The 21,793-nt window shown below is 34.1% G+C and overlaps 1 protein-coding gene across 1 annotated transcript; it reads left to right on the top strand.

Moving 5' to 3' along the window:
* Positions 1 to 1,637: 1,637 nt before the first annotated feature.
* On the top strand, positions 1,638 to 19,957 carry LOC128999753 (TATA box-binding protein-like 1). Its single transcript, XM_054426415.1, has 5 exons — positions 1,638 to 1,813; positions 7,217 to 7,541; positions 12,245 to 12,495; positions 13,824 to 13,918; positions 15,044 to 19,957. The coding sequence occupies exons 2-5, from the start codon at positions 7,224 to 7,226 to the stop codon at positions 15,235 to 15,237; spliced, it is 858 nt and encodes a 285-aa protein (XP_054282390.1). The 5' UTR covers positions 1,638 to 1,813; positions 7,217 to 7,223; the 3' UTR covers positions 15,238 to 19,957.
* The last annotated feature ends 1,836 nt before the right edge of the window (positions 19,958 to 21,793 follow it).

The raw sequence follows: 21,793 nt of genomic DNA, 5'->3' as shown, positions 1-21,793 counted from the left end.
AAGTTGCTGAGTTGTATTCAGTGTATTTACGTAGCTAATGCAAATTGTATTTGTTAATTTGGCCAATAAATGACTTTTTGACTTATGGTGGAATAAACTTGAATTAGTTTGCGAACCCAGTATGATCGGACCATGGGAACGGGGTTTTACGAGGGGCTTTATGGGGTAAAAATAGGGTATTCCCATTTTTACCCTCAAAACAAAAAATCACAATTTCTCTCTACCTATTAAAAGAGATTCAAAAAAATAATTTAGTATTTGATTGTTTTTGTGCGGTTATTGGTTACGGAGCAAATTAAAAAAAATGTATGTTATTCTTTGTAAAATGTTGTAGTTTGCTTGTTTTATGGATATATTTTGATAACACTTGGCAAATTTATTTATCTTATACTAAACTATTAATATTTTATTAAAAAACACACTTTGTGTGAGGAAATAATTAATTAGTTTCCTTGTAGCAGCAAACTTAGTTACTCGTTAAACCTAATGTTATTTAAATTTAATTGAAAATCAATTCAGACTAATAAAAATTCGCTGAGTCAGCAGGTTTGCTGTGGTGGGGGTATTCTTATCCCTTCCAGAGAAAATGTGTTGTTAAGTTTTAATTAACGCCCATCAATTCCCCAAAAAAGAAAAAAACTAGTGAGGCCTTGCTCCCATACCACACATAGAAGAAGTTTATTCGTTGTTCGGCCGCTTAGAAAGCGACCTCCTCCAGCATTGGTTTAGCATTAGCGCGCAGGTCGTTTTCTAAGCGGCCGAACTTATTTCTTGACAAGATAAAAGCAAATTGTTTTTCGTTAATTAATTAACAATAAGTTATTTATAATTTTGTATGTACATTGTTAGGTTATAAATAATTTGTTTCTTAGATTATATTAAAAATTTACTGAATTACTTGTGGAGAAATAAATATTGAGTGATGTATTAATTATTTATTTCTGAGGCATAATCAGGAGTACAGTTTATTAAAAACTTATTTATTTACATTGCAGTAGACCGAGTGTAGTATCGTTTAGTGCAATCATAGACTAACCAACACAAGTAGACTTCTCATCCCATTGTGAATTTTGAAGCACGTTTTTCGTGTCTAGTTCATGTACGTGACACATGGGCGCTAGTGTCGACGAAACTTTGTTTCTATTATTTTAGGGTTAATTTCTTGATTTGTGCTTTACTGTTTGGTTATATAACTAGGGGACAAGTTATTGCCTATGATTAGATCGTATTATTTGGTAAACGAGGTTTTAAATGGCTGTAATAACAGGAAACAAATTGTAAACAAAACACGACCGTACATAAACCGTACAGAACTAACAATATAATTGTCTTCAGCTGTTCCATAAGGATGAGAAATCTACTAAGGGAGTATGTTTTATCTATGGTGCAATGTAAAAAAAAAAAAAAAAATGTTAATGGGTTTTTACCTTACCATAATATCCCAAATCATTATTATGGTCGATTTCAATCAACATGTTTACTAGTAATTCAATAAACACTCTTAAAATAAATGTGTTGTTTTTATAACCAATGCTAATCAAACGTCACTGAAAATTTGCTCCTAAAAACTTCGTGGGGTTCATGTGCAGTGCGTGCAGGTGCAGTCGTTCAGGGATGCTACACAGGTTGAGGTTGCAGATTGGTGGACAGGGACAGATCAGAAATCAGAAATCAGATGCAGAATTTGGGACTTCACTTGCAGACTTGACAACATTATGGGTTTCTCATCCATTGTCGAAATTAGTATTTAGTAATGTTTTATAGTTTTACAATTTAACTACAACTTAGATTCTTTGCTCGGAATAATTTTGCAGTAAGTATCCCTAAATAAATGTATAAATTGTTTAGTCATTTTTGTTCAGCATTCTGTAAAACAGTTCTGCCCTTCGGATCGTTGTTGTGTAGGATTTTGTCAAACCCTCGTCTTTGTTCACATTCATTTGGGAATAAAAGTAATTTATATTATTTTCAATTGTGTCACTGGCACTTTCTTTGCGTGTGTCCGAAACCGTGTATTAGAATATAAAGATTAAACTAAAAGTGGGTGTTTTGACAAAATCAGTAGGCCTAGTGCATTATTAAAATGTGCTAAGGTGGTATGTCGTTCAGATAAAGTTATGGGTTTTGGTGCCGTGATTCCAAAACAAATGGTGATAATTTTTACAACTGTAATACATTTTGTTTTATAAATTCATCTTGTGAGTTCACTTGTATTTCCAAAAAATTTAAACGCTCTTTTGAGTTGAAGTAGCCCTAGGGGAGACCTGTTAGTTTGGCCTAGACCCAATTTCATACAACTTCAAATCCATCCCATCATGGAACATATCGTTTGGAAAGTAAAACATTGGTATGTTTAACACTCCACTTATTTATTATCAGTCAATGCACCTAAGTTATCGTTTTTAAGAAAATGTAAATCAAAAGGCCTACTACAGATGGGTGTAGTGACAAATAATTTCACTTGGTAAATAACTTAAGCCTAGTCCTAACTTTTTGTCTTAGGCTAAGCATGATCTAACTTACAGTAAGTTAAATAGGCCTAAGTTAGGTTTTTCTCATATCTCATGAGAAATCCAAAAATGTTATCCTCTTCAAATGTCTAAGTTATCATTTTTAACCAAAGGAATGGGTCTAGGACTTAACTTAAATCCTACTGTTTTTATTTTGATGGATACAATTATTATAAGTTATAACTTAAGCTTAGTATGGACAAAAATTAAGTTAGCCTCAGGCCTAAGTAACTTAAGTTATATGGTAGGCTATTAAAAACACTCTTTAAAAATACCAATAACTTAAGTAAAATGTCCTAACCTCTCATGTTTAACACAGTTTGAAGAGGTGTGGCTATTTAAAACTGCACTTAGGCGCTTAAGTTAGTATTAACTTAAGATGCATCATAACTTCAATGAGTTCAGCCAATTTGATCTATTCCTATGGAATATGGCCCTTAATCCCTCCGTCAGTCGCACCCAAATAATTACCGTACAATAATGGTCACGCTGTTTATCTAATTGATACAGTTAAATATCAGGTAAGTTGAGCATCATTTCATGTCTTTGTAATGATTTTAACTTACCGGTACTGTAATATTTAAACATAAGTTATACTTACTATGATTAAATAATCCAGTAAGTTAACTTAACTTATTTGGAATTAGGCCTACAGTATACTACTTAATTAAGGATCTAACTTTTAATCCCAATTCCTTACCATTAAAAATGTTCTTGTAGGACAATGTTTTTTTTTTTTTTTTTAGAAATCTAGGCCTATTCAAAATAACAAATTTTAGCTGAGTTATATAAATAATAAGTTATAACAATAGGACAACTTAAATGTTTAGGAATAATGACAATCCATTTGTATTTATTTTTCACTATCATGATCAGTGTAAATCATATATCTTTGATTAGACATGTTAAAAAATAACATTCATGGTCACACTGAATCAAAATGATACAAACTTGTGACATAATTTTAGATATAGAGTCAAAATTAATTATTTATGATCGTCCTACAATGTATGTCCCTGTTCAGCCCGACATAAAATGTGACGTAAATTCCAGTGCCGGGACAAAATTGATTAACTTATAACCTAATATCGTGGTTTCGTGAAATGCGTAGTCGTGTTTGTCTCACCCAAAATTAGTCACACATCTTAAATTTGTCCAGATAGCCTAGCCATCAATGAGGTAGTCCAGGATTCTAACTATTTTGTAAATTTAATTATCTTTTTGAGTTTTTTGGCTCAGATTATAATTACAACAATGCATTAACTATATTAGCTGGCCTTTAAGAAGTGATCATCACAGCCAAGTTACTCAAAATATGAGTTGAGATCAAATTTTGAACAAAATAATGCGCAAATAAATTTATAACAAAATAATTGAAATAAACGAGAGTTGTTCCTTGTACATGGTTAAAACCAAAGTGAACGTGTGCTAATAATAACTCGTTCAATCACCAGAGTCGTTCTCGTAACTAACTTCATGTTTGAATTTGTAATTTGCTCACGTAACTAAGTCCATTGAGCAATACAATTTGGTGATCTATTTCACCAAATTATCATTTAGGCTACCAACCTTAAGTTATGTAGTCACACATTACTAAGGAAGGCATTTAAGAACTTTGTTCGTCCTGTTAGTCATCAGGGAATACTGATTCTTTTTTTGCTGTTAATCGTCCCTAACAAACTGAAACAAACTTGTCTGCTATGACTGAGCTCTCATGTTGAGGGACGATTCTTTTTTTATGTTACGTCCGTTATATAGAGGTACAATGGAAGGAATTTTGTTGTAGAGATGTGAAATTTGATATAGAGGATTGGTAATTAATTACCAACCACAAGAAATTCGCTATAAACTGAGGTTGATTTTTAAAATCATACTGTAGTCTTAAAATTTGTCGTACAAAGGTTTACAGTTTATTTGTTTTGAGGTAAAATTAGCATTGATTCATGTGACAATGTTCCAGAGAATTTGAAGAAAATTGTTATATACACTGTTTTAAAAAAATTGCTATACCAAGGGTTATTATCTTGAGGTTGCTCTGGTATACCTGGATTATAATCAAACATAACTTATGAGTTCAGTTCGGCTATTGATTCTTGTAAGCTCCTGTGGCAAGTAGTCATTTGAGTGTTTATTTCAACAGGTTCATTGTAACTTAAACGTGATTTTATAATAGGGAAGAATAAATTAACAATTAACTAAGTTACCGGTACTTGTTTCTAACATTATTATCATACAACAAGTGTTAGATTCAACGAGTAGGTTACAAAAGTTGAACAAATAAATGCATTGAACGTTTAACTGTATTCCTAATGTCACATTTTTAGCATTTGGTGATTTAAAAAAAAAGTATTTTGCTGATTCTATAGACGTGTGAGATAGATGTTTGTACATTAAAAAGTTCACACTATCTTCCTGCACTCTCCAGACATGCTTTTGATAGGTGGAATTTTATGTTTCCCCTTGAGCTAAACAACTAATTTTAAAAGATGTGAAAATATTTTTAGAGCACAAACTGTGTTCAAATTTATCATATTTAAATGCTTATAAATAAAATCTTGTCCAATAAATAACTTATTCTTGATTCTTATAACCTATTGTTACATTTTGTAATAGGTTGGGTTTCATAAGTGTGCTCAATTTTGTATATAAAATATATGCTCCTAGAAGTAATTTGTTACCGTATGTTATTTCAAAATAAAAATCAATAAAAAACACCAGAAATTAAAATTAACTGCTTCATTTTATAATGTTAGCTTGTCTTAAATCACTTGCCTGTCCAAGAATTAATAAGTGGTTACCAATTTACTTATTACATAAATGATGGTGGCTCAACATAGTAGCATCTATAAAAATAATGTTGACTCTCAAACTTGATTTGTATGCTCTATCTGTATACTTGTAACTTAGGCAATGTAATTTATCTACGGTATACAAGAACTTGAACAAAGCTAAATCTAATATAGGCTAATCCAAGTTCTCGAAACTGGGATAGCAAAAAATACTAAAGTAACTTTGTTTTAAAATAGGCCTATAGTTTGAATCAAATGTTTAAAAGTACCTACCCTCGAAACATAATATTACCATTAGGCCTACTATATTGTATTGCCGATGTGAACACAACCTAGGTGTGTATTTTAATCCAAATTTGAGTGAAGGATGGTTAAAGTGAGATGTCTTAAGTGTTTTTTACTGAAGTTTTTTTTTTTTAATTTTATGGTATTCGTGCGATTATTGCAGACAATTTCCATCTTAACTAGTGACAAAAAGTTATTACATCATTACGTGATCTGGAATCTTATCCTGTCCCCAGGTGAAGAAGTACCTAAAATATAACAAGATTAATAAACAAACCCAGCTAAAGGTGAAAAATCTCATAGAATAACCACAAGAAAACCTGTACCGGTAGTCAGAACCAACATGCAAAAAAAAAAAAACAGTAAACAGTATTGTTCTGACCACTACAGTAGACTCCCTCTTATCCAGACACCTTTTGACCGGACTACACTCGGCGAAAATTACATCTCTTTAACCGGACAACTTTTATCAACACATTAATTTAACCAGACTAGATCGGCAGGAAGTGGGAGGTACTGAAACGACTGATCTCATGGGAAAGACTTGAGACCAATGATCACGTGTCTAAATACAATGCTCTCCTAAATTTAAGTTGAATATCACAGTAAACGGTCCGTTTTAACGAGTTTTTTGGGGACGTTGGTTTAGCTGGAAAAACCGTTATCCGGACTGGCCTTAGTCACGAGGAGTCCGGATAAGAGGGAGTCTACTGTATTTGGTTTACTCACTGTATAGTCTGGTCTTCTATGTGATTTTCCAGCTTAAAGTTTAGCTAGATTTGTTTTATACTCTCTTATCACAGACAATAGAACACCAGCGCTGCAACACATAGGTCTTGAACTATCCAAGCGCAACTGCAGTGAGAGATCTGTAATGGTCTATTCTCTGTGGTTTTATATACTTTCTTACCTGAAGGCAGGTCCAGATTCTACATTCCAAAATGTTGTGAACACTAAATCTTGATGTAGCCCGCAATAAAACTGCAGCTGACACTTTCACATTACTCACGCTGCTTTTGACTTGTATTCAACTCTATTTAGTAAAGCCTTTTGTTATATTTGTGTAAATTGCCGTATTACTTGGATACAACCTTAAGAATATTTAATTCTTCAAAGATAATTTAATACTAAGCAGAATTGTTACAAAATATTGTTATTAAGTTAGCAGTTCCTTGCTTAAAAGGAAAAGCTATAGTTACCATGGCCCAGGACTTTTCTTTCGTCTCCAGTCAGTGAAAAAGTCATTCTAAATAGAGATGTCATTAGTTAAGATTTTTATGTTCAATTTAATAGGCTACTCTCTGGTCTTACTTGTATTAAGTAGTTGTATCGATTAGATTGTAAAACAAGTTGGATTGGAAATATTGAAATATAATTGTATATCATCATTAGTGTAAGGAATATACAATTGAATTCCTCTCGAACCTAAAAATGAGGATACGATTGTTGCTTGTCAGTCTACTTAGCAATTACCATGTATGTTTTAAATCGTTCAACAACTAGCCTATTTATTCATTCGGGATGATTGGGCTCATGGTTCATTCAAACTTTGTAGGCCTATATAGGGTATAACTTAATAGGCTACATGTGATTTGCATTTTATTATTCTGAAGGTGTTCTTTTTCTTGACAGATATTCTATGATGGCCACTGCTATTCAGAAGAATGGGATGAAGTCACTGCCAAACGGAGCTGTCAACCATCTTGTAATGGAACATCAATATCTCATAAAAGAATCACAAGTTCAGCCACAGACAAAAACAGAAGACCAACAAATGCAGAACGAAGCGTTGCAAACTCATAATGAAAGTGAAGTGAATTGTGAGGAACAAGAACCTGAACCGGAAATAGACATTGTTATAAACAACGTGGTGTGTAGCTTTAGTGTTCGGTGTCATTTGAACCTTCGACAAATAGCTCTTTCTGGTGTCAATGTGGAGTATAGGCGGGAGCACGGGGTAAGTTGTAACTTAGGTTATACCCGGGGCTATAGAATACAGGGTCTGGCTCACATCGACTAGCAAAGTGGTCCCAGTGCCGTGTGGCTGTGACGTCACCGAGCTGACTCCACGGGTGTAGCTAGCGCGCGGCACATATACAAACCTCTAATTCAAAGGCTTGCCTAAATTAACACAATTTAATGTTCCGTATGAAACTTATATCGTTGGAATCTGCATTAACTACCGAATCTGATGGTCCAAAAACATTTTAGTTATGATCAATAATATGTTTTTTTAAGGAGAAAATTATAAGGATTACAAACTTGTGAATTACAAAAAGTCACTAAGCGGGGAGTTTTTTTTTATTTTTGGGATAGGGACAAAGTTTGAGCGAGAAAAATATTCATTAATAGTTCTACTTCAATAATTAGCCTGAAAATTCTTGATAAAACCAACGGGTCGTTTTGTGCTTATCAGGAACTTGGGGATCAAATTACATCGTTCCGCACATGTCCGCATCGTGCTGTTTATAACATGATAGTAAAAAAATTTTATGATCGTGATAAAACAATTGCACTGTTTCTATTAGTGAAACAATTAATTAGTTCTAAAACTGAATTTTAAGAATTGTGTAGACTTAAGGCTTAAATTGTTATTTAAATCTTGTTTGATATTCCGGTACCCCTTGTCATATATTCTAATACACTTGGTTGGGTATATTTTAGGAATGTGTAATGGTTTAGGTAATTTTATATTGTCTGTAGAACAAAGTGTTTATTCGTAGAAAAAAGTAAAAAAGCGTTTTAATGCGATAGTATTTTTATTATAATAGTTGTAACCTATTTCGCTGATTTTAGCCAGTTACTCATCTTCTGATCATTTTTCTTCTATCTTCTTCAGAAACAAAAAGAAGACGCGAATAACAATGAAAGAGCAAAGTTGATTTCACGCGTATTAGATGCAGTGTTGCCATAACAATAACCTAAAAATTTTGAAGCAAACGGCAAAATTACCTTGAAACAATTGTCTTTTGAGACGATCTAATGAACTGTTAGGGGTACCTATTTAAAAATCGTTAAGTAATTACTATGGTAGAACTGATTGACTACAGTTTTCATTCAGTTATAATTCTTTGCGCTGAAAGTTTGTGCCTAACCCGAAAATAAAAATATTCCTCGCTTCTTTTTTCATAATTGTAGTGTCTCAACATTTGTTGCTATAAAACCAATTTACTTGTGGTAAACTAAAAACTGTTTGGATATTTGGATTCTACTGTTAATGCAGAATACAACGATATAAGTTTCATATGAGAAATATGTTCGTACAACGGCAGAGGAGCGTGTAAAAGAGTGAGATTTTCGCTGGCCGCGTAATGGAAACAGGCCCGACTGTCAGCCCGGTGACGTCACAGGAGGTGGGGAAGCGGGGCCGTGTCGGCAAGTGCTACATCAAAGACGTGAGCCAGCCCCTGTATTCTATAGCCACGGGTTATACCGCTTTAAAATTAAACTGTTGATGCTTGAGCAAGCATGTTGGATTATTTTTGGTAGGTAAATCTTAAATCGTACTGGTAGCTTTCTGATTTGTTATTTTGGTATTTGTAACAAATAAGCTCCCTTCCAGCTTGCCTGGGCTGTAGATGGATAGCCTATATCTTATTCTGTGTTAGGCCTATCTACCCCCGGAGCCAAGGATGATCGAGAATATAAAGTACAAAACATTTAAAAATAAAATTGGTAGCCTACGCCTGTTTTTAATACAGGTGAATTTATGTTTGTAGACCAGAGTGTAGGCCAGCTGATTTGTAATTCCTAGAATATCCAAATTTTGAGTAGGTATGTACCTAATCTACCACAACGCCTACCTTTACAACGCATGCAAAAGCAGGGTGTCCACCAACCAGGAAAACCGGGAAATATGTAAGATTTGTTGAACCAGGAAAAAAGTGGGAGCTATGTGTGAATTAAGTATTTTTATCTGTAGTTTAATCTACCGTGAATGCCCATGACGTTTCCGTGTCCGTGGAAGATGCTGATTATGTCCACACGGCCATGGGATATGCTAGTGATTTTGCCTTGATCGCGCATGATGATGTTGTTTCCGTTACCACGGGAGATGATGATGATGTCCACACGGCCTTGGGATATGTTCATGGTTTTTCCGCGGTCGCGGGAGAAAATGACAATGTTACACGACCGCGGAAGATGGTGATAACATTTCTGTGACGGTAGACAATTATGATGTTTACGTTACCGGCTAAACAATATCAGGACCAGGGAAGACAGTGGTGATCTTTCCGTTACTGAGGAAGATATTCAGGATTTTGCATTGATCGTGGAAGACATTGATGGTGTCTCTAAGACAGTGGTAGGCCTAGATGATCATGATATTACCTCGAGTTCGTCTTGACCATAATTTCCGGATGGTACATCAATAAATTTGTACTATTTTGAAATTCTATGTACCTAATATCTTCATTATGCATATGTTTAATACGGTTTTTATTTAATCTGTTTAGAAAGGTGAAAAACTTAAATTGGATTTTTTTTTATTTTTAATTGCTGCATTAATTTTTGTAAAATTAAAATGATCAGTAGGCCTACCTATTGAGAATCTATTTTTCAGGTAACGCTATGGAGAATCAATAAATTTTGGTATCGACATATTTTTAAAAAAGTTACCTAGAATGAAAAATAATGCAGTTTTAAGAAAGTATAATTAGTTTTAAATTTGCTGGTTATTTTATCAGAGTAATATAAAAAAAATTTATACCTACTTGTGTCAGGCCTAATCACAGCCTACTTACTTTACAGTTGGCCTAGGCCTAATCATAAATTTTGTTCCTTTAACTGAGAGTGCTTTTTTCGATAACTAAAATAGCGAACTGTGTAAAGTTAGCGCTTAAATAGCATTGTGGGAGCTGGCGTAAAAACGGGTTGGAAAGTTTGGTATGAAAAGTTTGACCTGAACTGCCTGGAATTACTCATGAATTTTTGCTGGTTGGCCTGGTAGTCACCCTTAAAAGTGAAAAATTTTGTAGGCCATCCGATTTTTTGGAAAAACTATAGGGGAGAGGGGGGAGGGATGGGAAACTTTTTGATTATTTATTTTTTAATTTTTTTGTAGTTGAGTTAGGTTAACAAACAAAAGTTACATGAAAGTATTATTGATTCAGTAATCAAATAAAGTAGTTTAGATGGTTGAAATTCAATTAATTTTGTAGTTATGCATTTAATACTATTACTGTACAAAGTGTCCCAAACCTCCCTCTATGAGGGAGGCTTGGGACACCAGTTGGGGAGGGTTGATACATATTGAATGAATGTTTTTTCAAAGTAAACAACTGCATTTATTCATTCTTTAGGTAACAGAACTTGTAGTATACGATAAAGGAACGCCTACTAAGTTTGATTACTTTTCAAAAACATTGTTTTTTTATGAAAACAAATCTGACCTTATCGACTTGCATTGTTATTTTGGGAAACGGTAAAATACCATGTAGGCCTACATTCCCAACATAATGCATGACACATCTTCTTCTCTTGCAATAAACACTTTTTTAGTGGTGTCTACAGCATTTAAGACCATCACACTCAGCTCAGCGTCTTCCACTGGTTTAGTACACTTCAAGACACTGCCCCAACCCTCCCTCATATTACTGTCCCATGCCTCCCTCAAGCACATGGTTTAACAAATAAGATTACTGAAACATAACTTCAAAAGTTAGCTTCATTTATAAGCAATCAAAATCTTCCTTAATCATTGGAGTATCCAACAAAAATATTGCACTTGCCTTAACAGTTTTATTTTGGTAGATTTCCATCCAATAAGTTGCGTCAAAATACTAGAGATTTCGTCAAAAAATCAGTTAAACTTTTATAAAAACTGAACAGTGTCAGGTAGCTCTGCCAAACTTCACAAGGAGAAAGAAAAAAGAGGGAAATATATGCTGTAGAAAAAAGAGAGCAGAGATACCAACTTAAATAGGTTAAAAATGAATGTCCCATCCCTCCCTCTGTCCCAACCCTACCCACTCTCCCCTATAGAATCCTAGGCTATATAAGAACTTTAAGGAAGCCACCTATCAAATATTATTTTTTCTAAGATGGAGCAGCTAGTTACTTAAACAAAAATACCCATTAAAACTAGTGATAATTCTGTTATACAGACAACATTTTACAACCAGCCAATTTTTTAAAAACCATCCAACTAGGGCCTAGCCTAATTTGTTTAGCACATCAGAAAGTGTCTTCCTCCCTATCAGTTTAATTGTTTGCAACAGAGCTAAGGAAAACCTTTTTATAATAACAGGGAGTTCGCAGCAACAGGTTAGCATGACAACAGTTGCCACAAGGTTACCCTGGATATTCATCTCTTATGTTAAATAACTTCCATGCCTAACTTACACCTCCTAGTGTCACTATTCCCAAACTATGTAACTTACAGAGGTTCTTGTACCCTCATAAAGAAGTGACAGCTCAAAATATGTTTGTGTCTGATTGTAGTGTTTTCCCTCTATCATGCAGCCTAAGCATATACTACACATTATTATTTTACTTACTAAAACTCCTCTTCTTTATTTCCCCTGATATTCTCCAAATCCATCAAACTACTCCACTACCATACTTCTTTACCCTTTTCTTTTATCCGTTTAAGCTCTTACTAATACCCATATACTTGTACTTACTGTATGAATGGTAATATTCACAAATTTGTTCTAGATGGTGACAATGAAGCTACGCAAACCATATACTACAGCCTCTATCTGGTCGTCCGGCAAGATAACTTGTACAGGAGCGACCAGTGAGGACCAGTCTCACGTAGCGGCACGACGGTTCGCGCGGAGATTGCAGAAGCTAGGCTTCAACACCAGATTCGCCAACTTCCGCATCGTCAATGTCCTCGGCACGTGTTCTATGCCGTTCGCTATCAAGATAAATGCATTTTCCGAGTACCACAAACCTCAAGCCGAGTGAGTTTTTTGTAGCCTACTGTTAGACCTGGAAGTAGGAATTTACAGGTTTTGATTTTCAAAACTATTAGCTAAAATATGGCAGCTGTTTGTATTCGTCTTTTACCTATAGTAACTACCTATGGTTTCCCATTGTATTCTTAGCCTACATTATGTTTTTTTAAGTCTTGCTAGTCGCTTTAGTTTAATGCTCCGATCAATTTTCTAATCAGTCCGTTTATCCTTAGCAAGCACTAAATGCCAAAAAGGAATTCTCAGATTCAAGTTCAACAGATTTTTTTAGCATGCTGGATTTGATAGCCTATAGTTAGTAGACATTTTTAACTGAATTTTGGAATGGTACACAACCATTTTTGTCTCAAAAATATTGCAACAATCAGATTTTACTGTGAAATTTGAGTTATATTTACATTTCATTTATGTAGGTAAAATGTTTTATTGCATAAGGTTCCTTTAATATAGGTACAAAAAGCCAGCGGTTTTTGTCACCTTGCTAAAAACAAGTGGCTGCAAATTCACAAGCAATTCGTAACCACAGAACACTAGTTTTTAAAATTTTTGTATCAACCGTGTTAGAGGAATTAAGTGCTGCCAACGTTAATCAGTTACTGACATTTGGTTGATGTGGACTCTAGTGTGACTTTGATTTCCCCATAAACCCCCGTTCCGATAGTCTGATCATGCTGGTTCGCTAACTTGTTTGAATAAACGTAGGTTTACATGTTTGATGTTTAAACCAAATTTCTTCGAAATCGGGTAACTTTTGCTTGAGTCATTAATGGACACACACACACACACACACACACACACATATATATATATATATGAATTTGAACGGAGATTGTGTAAGTAAATTGGTCACAGGTCTAGGTGAGACCTATGGTAATCGCTTATGGGAAATAACCTAAAAGGAGCCTGAGGCGCACAAAGTAGGCCTACACAGGCTACCCATAGTGTTTTCACATTACTTGAGAATGCATAAACTAGTTCATTGTTATTTAAGTATTGTATATTGTACAATTTTCTCATAGACAAATAGAATAAATATAGACTGTCAAAGGAAGATTCCACGATGTGCCGCTAGGAGTGTAGTTACGGCGTACACCGCTGCAGGCAAGGAGCTGTATGCTACCAGCAGACGCTACAGTGGTGTGCGCCATAACTACACGACACTCCTTGCGATGGACGCTGAAATTATGCTAACATCTGCACTGCTGTCAGGCTATATTTATTCTATTTGTCTATGGTTTTATATTCTGTAACTGTCTTTTGCTCTGTTTTCTCTTGGTCTTGTAGAGAATCATTTTGCAAAACTATTTTACTCACAGATACGAGCCTGAACTTCACCCAGGAGTTACGTTCAAGCTGAAACAGCCAAAAGCAACACTTAAAATATTTTCTACAGGGAGCATAACTGTGACAGGTAATGAATAATTATTTTGTAGAAGCTGATAAAAATTGCACAAACCTTATCATAATTAGCTTTTAACACATGAGAAAAATAGTAGATCAAGTAGGTAGGATAAGGATGGGTTTCAAACTAAGTTTAAGACATTAGTGGTCAAAAACTTAAACCTTAAACGTGATCTAAAATTCTCATTATTATTGTACACTAAATAGTAACGTTTCTATTGTTTCATGTGCATTTAAGACACTTGCTTTATCCTAAAATGTATCTAAGCATAAATTTAACGTACATTTGTGCTAGAGCTCAAGTGGGGATAAATCATTTGGAACTCCACAACCTTTAATGGTAAGGTATTATTTTTGATTAAGGTATCTAGTCCAGGATTTGTTAGTAAGAACAGGCTTTCCTTTGTCTAGGATTAGATTCACACAAGATAAAGAGTAACTCTAGAATAAATATTTCATGTTCACTGACCACTGTCATTCTTTGAGCGAGAGAAAGTAGTAGACTTGTAGTAGAGGATACATTAAGGGTCCTGTAACAATCTGTCGGCCAGGCAGACTTAAACAGCGGAGACAAAATCATCATGGGCGTTGCTTGATCGCAGAAGATGATTACGATGATGCCTGATTCTGGTTTAATCAGTTTTTGTTAATCATAAGTTTGAAATTGATTCTAAATTCTAAATAATTGATTCTAAATGATTCTGAAATAAAATTGAAAATTACTCAGTAATCATGAGTAATCTCACTACGATCATGATAATATGCTAATGTAAATCTGCTCGGCCTAATTTTCTGACTTGGTGCTGGATTATTCAAGCTTATACGCTCAGTTCCAAAATTTAAACACTTGCGCACGTCTGTTAAAAATGCAATAATCAATCTAATTAAATACTTAAAACATTTTTTTTTTCTTGAATTGGAGCTATTTTTGGTTTTTGATCACTTTTTAATGTACCAGATACCATTAAATTAGTTTTATTTTTTGAACTAAGTTTTGACCTGGAAATACTACATTCCCAAACCAGAAAACCTAGTTTTGTTTTTAAAACTTTATATTCATCCTTCCTTTAATGTTGAAATCAGATAACTCCAACACTTGGACAAGTAAATGCTATAAACAGTATTTTGTGTGCAGCACCTTCAGTGAGCGACGTACAGCAAGCTATCGAGTACATCTATCCTCTAGTCTACCAGTTCCGCAAGGAGCGGACAAAAGAAGACGAGCTGCTGTTGCAGCAGAAACGTATGCAGGGGCTGAAACGGAAAGCCGCAGCAGTTGCCGAGAGTGAAGACGATACCGAGGGCAATGATGACAGCGACTGTGAATAAACTGACTGACTTGATTAGTTTAATCGTTCGGTGCGTAAACCTATATTACAAAGTTACTATATTTATTAGTTTTCCTACAAACAGACTAGTGTCTTATCAAGTTTTGTTGTACCAAAGACTAAAGTGTGACAGGCAGGTTTGTTGGAACAAAGCAATAATTGGATTATTGAATCGTCTCTATTGGTTAAGTTGAGACTGTGGATCCCTGTGTATTTTTTTTATTGTCACTTGTGTAATTTAAATTACTGGTTACATTCGATACATGGATAGCGTATTTGGTTATTAATTCTATGAAACAGCAATAAACAAGGTGTTTTCATAAGTAATCAATGTATTTTACATTTCAAGTTTATTTGAATAGAATGATATCTTCAGTTTAAGTTGCCTTAGTGATAGTAATCCGTGAATTATAGTGATTGACTCGGTGGCTTTGAGCCCACTTTAATTTGTTGGTCTCTCTGTGTTGGAGATCTAGTTTACTTCAAATCTATATAATAATTCAACTCCATTCTTTTTTTTTCTATTTTCCATCTTTTATGCATTTGGCTTTAAACTAAGAATGACAAAAAAAAATCTTTTTGAAATAATAGCACTGATGCATTACTAGAAAAATAATGATGAGTAAATCTATTTTCTTCAAAAATAAAACTTTGATCTTCAAAAGAAGCCAATTATTGTAGTACCTAATATCTAAATTTACATTAAGTTTTACATCAATTTTTTGTCCCACCTTTACATCCTAGGGCGCTAGGCTCAAGCCCGGTATCAATTTTCACATTACTTCAGGCTAGGCCTTGATGTTGCGGCATTATCATTTAGAAAAAATCCGCTGGTGATTAGTGAGATTTGAACCTGGGACCTCAGGGACTGAAGTCGCAAACTTATATCTAAACCAGCTCGCTACCCAAGTTTTGCCACAATGAGATCCACAGTTCTCACCATGAACAAACAAGTGTGATTCAGATCACTTTGTTACATTCTCCAACTGTCAAATATGAAATTACAATATTGACTGTTATAAGTCTTCAACATTCTTTAACCCTGTTTTAGTTTATGTTTGTATTTTCCTATTATGTGTTTTAGCAACTTTTTTTATTACTTTAGCGTTATCTCACCGAAAATAGGAGACTAGGTTAAGTTCTTTTATTTATTTAATTACTGTCCTGTTTGTACATTGTATGGTTGACTGTTTCCGCTGTGATGATTGTGTTTTCATGTCCATAATTATGTGTAAACAGTTTTTCATTGTTATTTTATGTGTTAGTCCGATCAACATATTGATAACAGTGCAACTTATCATTCTCATTGACATCAATTTAAGATCATTAAACATCTGAATTTGAGGGAATCTGTAAAGGAAAACTGCCCATAGTTTTAGCTGTTTATTTAATTTTCATTAATATTGATTTGTCCAAGCACAACTAATTGGTTCAGCTCAAAAGCTTAAATTGTTTTTGTTACAGGAAATAGTGTCTTTAACTTCTGTTTTTCATATTGTCAATCTATGTTTAGAAGTAGATTGAAAATAATTAGAACCCTTTAAGGAAGTGGTAGGTAATATTTTGTATGGTCCAAAATGCATAATTTTTTGTTAGGAAATTTAAAAAAAGGAATAGAGTTCAGATAGCTGACCTGAAAAAGTTCCAGGAGGTAATGGATATAGGTACAAGAAATGGTTACATAACCTAACACTAATATTTTGTCCTAGAATAGGTTGAAGGGGACTTTTTCCCCTGACCCAAACATTTTGTGTTTAACTCAACTTCTATTCATTACTCTTTGTAACAAAATGCCTTTCTTCTTTCTTTCCCTCTCAACATGATCAGAGTTATTTGCTTGTTTTGGAGTCGACTAAGTTCACGATTTACACTGGCAAAGTCATAATGTAATACAATGTAAAAGCTATTGTTTAAAAAAAATGTTACTGGTGTTTTAAATACAAATATATTTATATTTTTAACAATGAACTGATGTACATTATAACTGTTTAGTATATTTTTAGTGTTTAATTTTCACTCGTTATATCACATGAAATTATTGTATTAAATTGTTCGCTTAAATACTTACTATTGTTTTTCTCATTTCTAGAAGGGTGTTTATCAGTTGTATGTTTTGTGGTTAGTGTTGAATATAATTATGATAAAGACGTCATTAAAAGATTATTGTTGTCTTCAGTAATGTTCTGTAATTTTTTGTGCAGAATCGGTCTGTTTTACTCACATAGTGCTGTATTCTAACCAATAATTTTAACTATGTGGATAAGATCCAATAAGGAAAGTCTTATACAACTTTGAATATCAAAATAAATGTTATTAGCTGCACAAATAATTATTTGTTGGATATAATAGTCCAATTTTTGGAGATACATTTTTCATAGTTTTAATGTAACCTCTATGATAATTAATATTTTAATCTTAAAGTTTATTTTCCAAAAAGTGTTATCGGCATTTAACCAAAAAGTTTTCTAACAGGTTTGAACGGTGAGAGTTTTAAAAGTGTACTTTCAGTTTTAATGAATGAACAATGCTTTCTTTAAAGTGGTTTTAGCTTTTAAAACCTAACACCGTGGTGTAGTTAGAGTTGTAAATATATTTGAATTAACGAACGAAGTGCTGTAATTTCTGAAAAAGACTTACTGGTTAGAAAAATATCTCTATTTTCTGTTTTCACAACGATCCGAGAAAACTGATGGTTACATGCATATTACAAAATCTAGGCTGACTTTGTCTTTGTGGAGAAATGGTCAGTATTATTCAAGTAATTGTCAAAATAAAATAATATAAATAGCATGGAAGCTATTATTTTGCCTCTTCAGTCACTAAACTGAAACCATTAAAACTATTTTTTCTTCAGAGAATCATGTTAATTGTTGTGTAGTCTGCCTTTTCAACAACAATGTAATACAATATGAGCAGATATCTCCTGGTAGAATCAAGATGTAAACAAGCAGGTCAGAAATAACCAATACTTACTTACTGCCGTGGCTCTATAAATCACAGTTAATTCTTCGCCGTGTGTACACACACTCTTCCACCCTTATCTGTATTCTACCAACTTGACATTTGCACCTATCGTCCTGATGTCCAATACTTGGTCAGTCCATCTCAATTTCGGCCTTCCTAATGGACACTTACCAATAATAATGAATAATTGATCTTACACAGGGTGGCCACCGGACTCCTTGAAAAAATGCACACTTTTTCCCGGCAGCAAAACCTGGTTTTCCTGAGCAAGATTTTTGGTCGACAAGTGTAGCTTATACTAAAGGTCTGTGTGGGAACTTCATACTTTCAGTTCGTTCTGGGCCATCTATTTGTCTAAGGAATCGGTACAGCCACAAATAATTATCAGGCCAAGTGTTTTTGAAGATAACAAATTTACGATTTTGCCGCAATCGTGGGAGATGATGTTGACAACAGAACATGTTCACGATATCACCACGACCGCAGACAATGATCACGGTTTCGCCTTGACCACAAAAAATGTTCTATGTTTTATTGTAACTGTGGGAAGACGTTCTCAATTTTGCCATAACCGTGGAAGACAAAATTGACGATTTTGTAGCAATTGTGGGAGATGATTATTGTGTTGCTATTACTGCAGACGATGTTCTCGATTTTGCCGTGGCTGTGGAAGGTGTTCACAATTTTGCTGTGATCGCAGAACGAGTTCTCGATTTTGCCATAACTGTAGATGTTGTTAAGTTTTGACGTGACCTCGACGATTTCACCATGACTGCAGACTGATATCAGGTTGTGCATAGTGAGTCGGTGGCTCAGTCGGTAGCGTCGCGGACTTCGGGCCCAAGGCAGCGATGTCGTGGGTTCGGATTCTGGTCACTGCCGATAACATTTTATCAGTACAGTTCACCTTTGTACTGTACCGGCTCACTCCTTGCTTTGCTGTTAACGATCCACGCACGGGCGCTTAGTCTATGTGGACAGGCAAATGCAAGGTTAAAAGAGGCCGCCAACCTCTTTTTTTAAAACTAAAACCTAAATAGTTTTCAGGATTTCTGATCTGTGGCCCCCTGTTACACAGTAAGGGTGGTTAGTATACATCAGCCATTTCAAAGTGTAGTATATCGATTTGATTGAAGTTCTAAATAATGTTTTGCTTTCATCCCGTTTTGATTTATCAGTTTTGAAATTGAACCCCCTTAAAAAAACTCCCTTTGACATTAGCAGCTAATTGTGAAAAGCCCAGCTTTCTAGATTGCCTATAATATGATAAGTGACGTTCTCATACTTACTGACATCTGGGGAACATAGGGGTAGATTTTAATTGAGTGTTGCACTTTTCTCAAGGTTCTAAAATGAACCTTGCAAAATTATTGTCCTAAGTATCTGCTTCTTGGTGAATTAAAGTTTTGGATCTTGTTTTTATCTAACTTTCCCTAAATTTCTTGTTTAAAGTAAATTTATGAAAAGACCTCAGTTGCACAGATACTCTCTTGTTCCTCTAAAGGCTTACAGTTGAAATAACTTTGTGTATTGTATTGTGTCAAAAATGTCTATAGCCTAACTAGTTCGTTAATTCTAATATGTGAATATGGAAGGTACTGTCAATAGTTAACATACACGATTTAACCCGTTATAAAAACAACACATATTATAATATTTTATGATCAAGTAAAAACGCTATTGGAGACGAGTGTTTCGTCTCGTTTTGTTGAAGCAGTTTTATTACTTGCATGGTGACTGTAAAAGAGTACTTTTTGTTGCAGTACGGTATATATTTTTACAATGGAAATCTAACTGTAGTTAGATAGGAAATTCAATGATCATAGGTAATGATGTATATTTTGAAATGGTATTTAAAAAAGAAATAATTAAAGTAAAACTCTTTGTACAAGTACAAGATTTACTGTCAGGCTTCTTCCATTAAATGTTTTAGTGTTATTATTTGTTTTATATTTAGTCTAATCATAATTTTTTCTTTGAAATTAAACATTTGACTAAAAGATGTGTGTAATGTAAACTGAAGCGTTGTTCAGTAGTTGAAAAAGACAACAGGTAGAACGGTGACCAGGTACAATATTTGTGGTTTGGTCTAAGAGGTCTGTAGATGTTTGTACAGGAAATCATAATCAAACAGCTTTTAGTGTGGGAAACGGACTATCTCACCGTTATTTCCAAGAAAAAATCTAGTTGTTTCTAGTGATATAATAATCATTATCAATTGAAATTGTGACCTAGGTGCGAATTTTAACCCAAATATGAATGAATAATGGTGTGAGATGCCTATGTAGCTTTGTTACTAACTAAGACCATCAGTTTCATAAGACAGGACCATTTTATTCAATCAAGAATTATAGAGCCCCCATGGTAATGTTTTTGTAAATAATGACTGCTACCTTAATGATCATGGAAACTAAAACACATTCCTCTTTGACCTCAACAGAAAAAAAAATTGATCCTCCTAAATAAGAACTTAAAATATTTATATATATAAGCTACCTTGTTTTTGCAGAAGACTTCTTACAACATTTTCTGAAAGAACAAAGGCTTAAACAAAAAAACAAGTAACTTAAAAATAGACAAAATCACTTGTCACTGTGCTTGTTACTTTTATGTGGCTATGTAGTAAATTACATTAATAAATATTATTTCAGAAATATAAAAAATTACATATGTATACTACAAATACTCTAAAATTAGGTACCGTAATCGCTTGAGCGCTATGAAGCATATTAATTTTTGTGCTGCAAAGGAAAATTACATTCATACTAAAATAAGTAAATTAAAGTGTGAACTGTATTAATAACTTTTATCTAACATGTATTTAGTTTGTACTTCTTTTTAGAAATTTGCTGTATTCAACATTTTCACCACAAGTGTAACATCAAACTGTTAATATCCATTCTTCCATTCACCCCAATGAGCTAGAAATGCTACTGGGGGTAGCACTGACATAGCAACTCTGCTAGAAAATCGAGACGCATAATTTTATTGTGTTTATAGAGTTTTACTAACTAGGGGATTCAGCACATTATCTTATGGCTTTAGATACAATCCCCTGGTTCAAATATAATAAGTAGAATGTACTTTATCCCCTAGTATGGTGGCAATGTCTTGTGGTTCTTTCATTCAGTACTACCTGCAGTTAGTTGTATCATAGATAAGATAAAACATACTCCCTTAGTAGATTTGTCAACCTTATGGAACAGTTGAAGCAAATTTTATTGTTAGTTCTGTACGTCCAACTGTAGAGGTCGTGTTTTGTTTAAAAAATTTTTCTTGTTATTTCAGTCATTTAAAACCTCATTTTACCAAATAAAAGGATTTAATCATAAATTATAACTGGTCTCCTAGTTGTATAACCATATTTTTTCCCTAGGACGCTAGGCGCAAGCCTGGGATTGTTTTTCACATTACTTCAGGCTAGACCTAAGAGTTGCGGCATTATCACTTGGATAAAATCCATTGGTGACTTGGCGGGGATCGAACCCAGGACCAAAGGGACTGAAATCCCGCGCTCTAACCACTACGCCAGCTCGCTCCCCTATATGTATAACAATATAGTAAAGCACAAATCATGAAAATAACCCTAAAAT

This window comes from Macrosteles quadrilineatus, unplaced genomic scaffold (genome assembly GCF_028750875.1).
Source record: "Macrosteles quadrilineatus isolate MER2022 unplaced genomic scaffold, UCM_ALF_1.0 Scaffold_8__2_contigs__length_117827958, whole genome shotgun sequence".
NCBI lineage: Eukaryota > Metazoa > Arthropoda > Insecta > Hemiptera > Cicadellidae > Macrosteles > Macrosteles quadrilineatus.
Note: the sequence above shows the minus strand (reverse complement) of the source record. Positions and strands in the feature narration are given on the sequence as shown.

Bases quoted from the DNA above. Each gene is read 5' to 3' on its own strand.
- LOC128999753 (XM_054426415.1), top strand. From the start codon at position 7,224: ATGATGGCCACTGCTATTCAGAAGAATGGGATGAAGTCACTGCCAAAC. The intron at 12,496-13,823 runs GTGAGTTTTTTG...TTTTACTCACAG, and splicing joins TACCACAAACCTCAAGCCGA to ATACGAGCCTGAACTTCACC. The intron at 13,919-15,043 runs GTAATGAATAAT...TTTTGTGTGCAG, and splicing joins AGGGAGCATAACTGTGACAG to CACCTTCAGTGAGCGACGTA.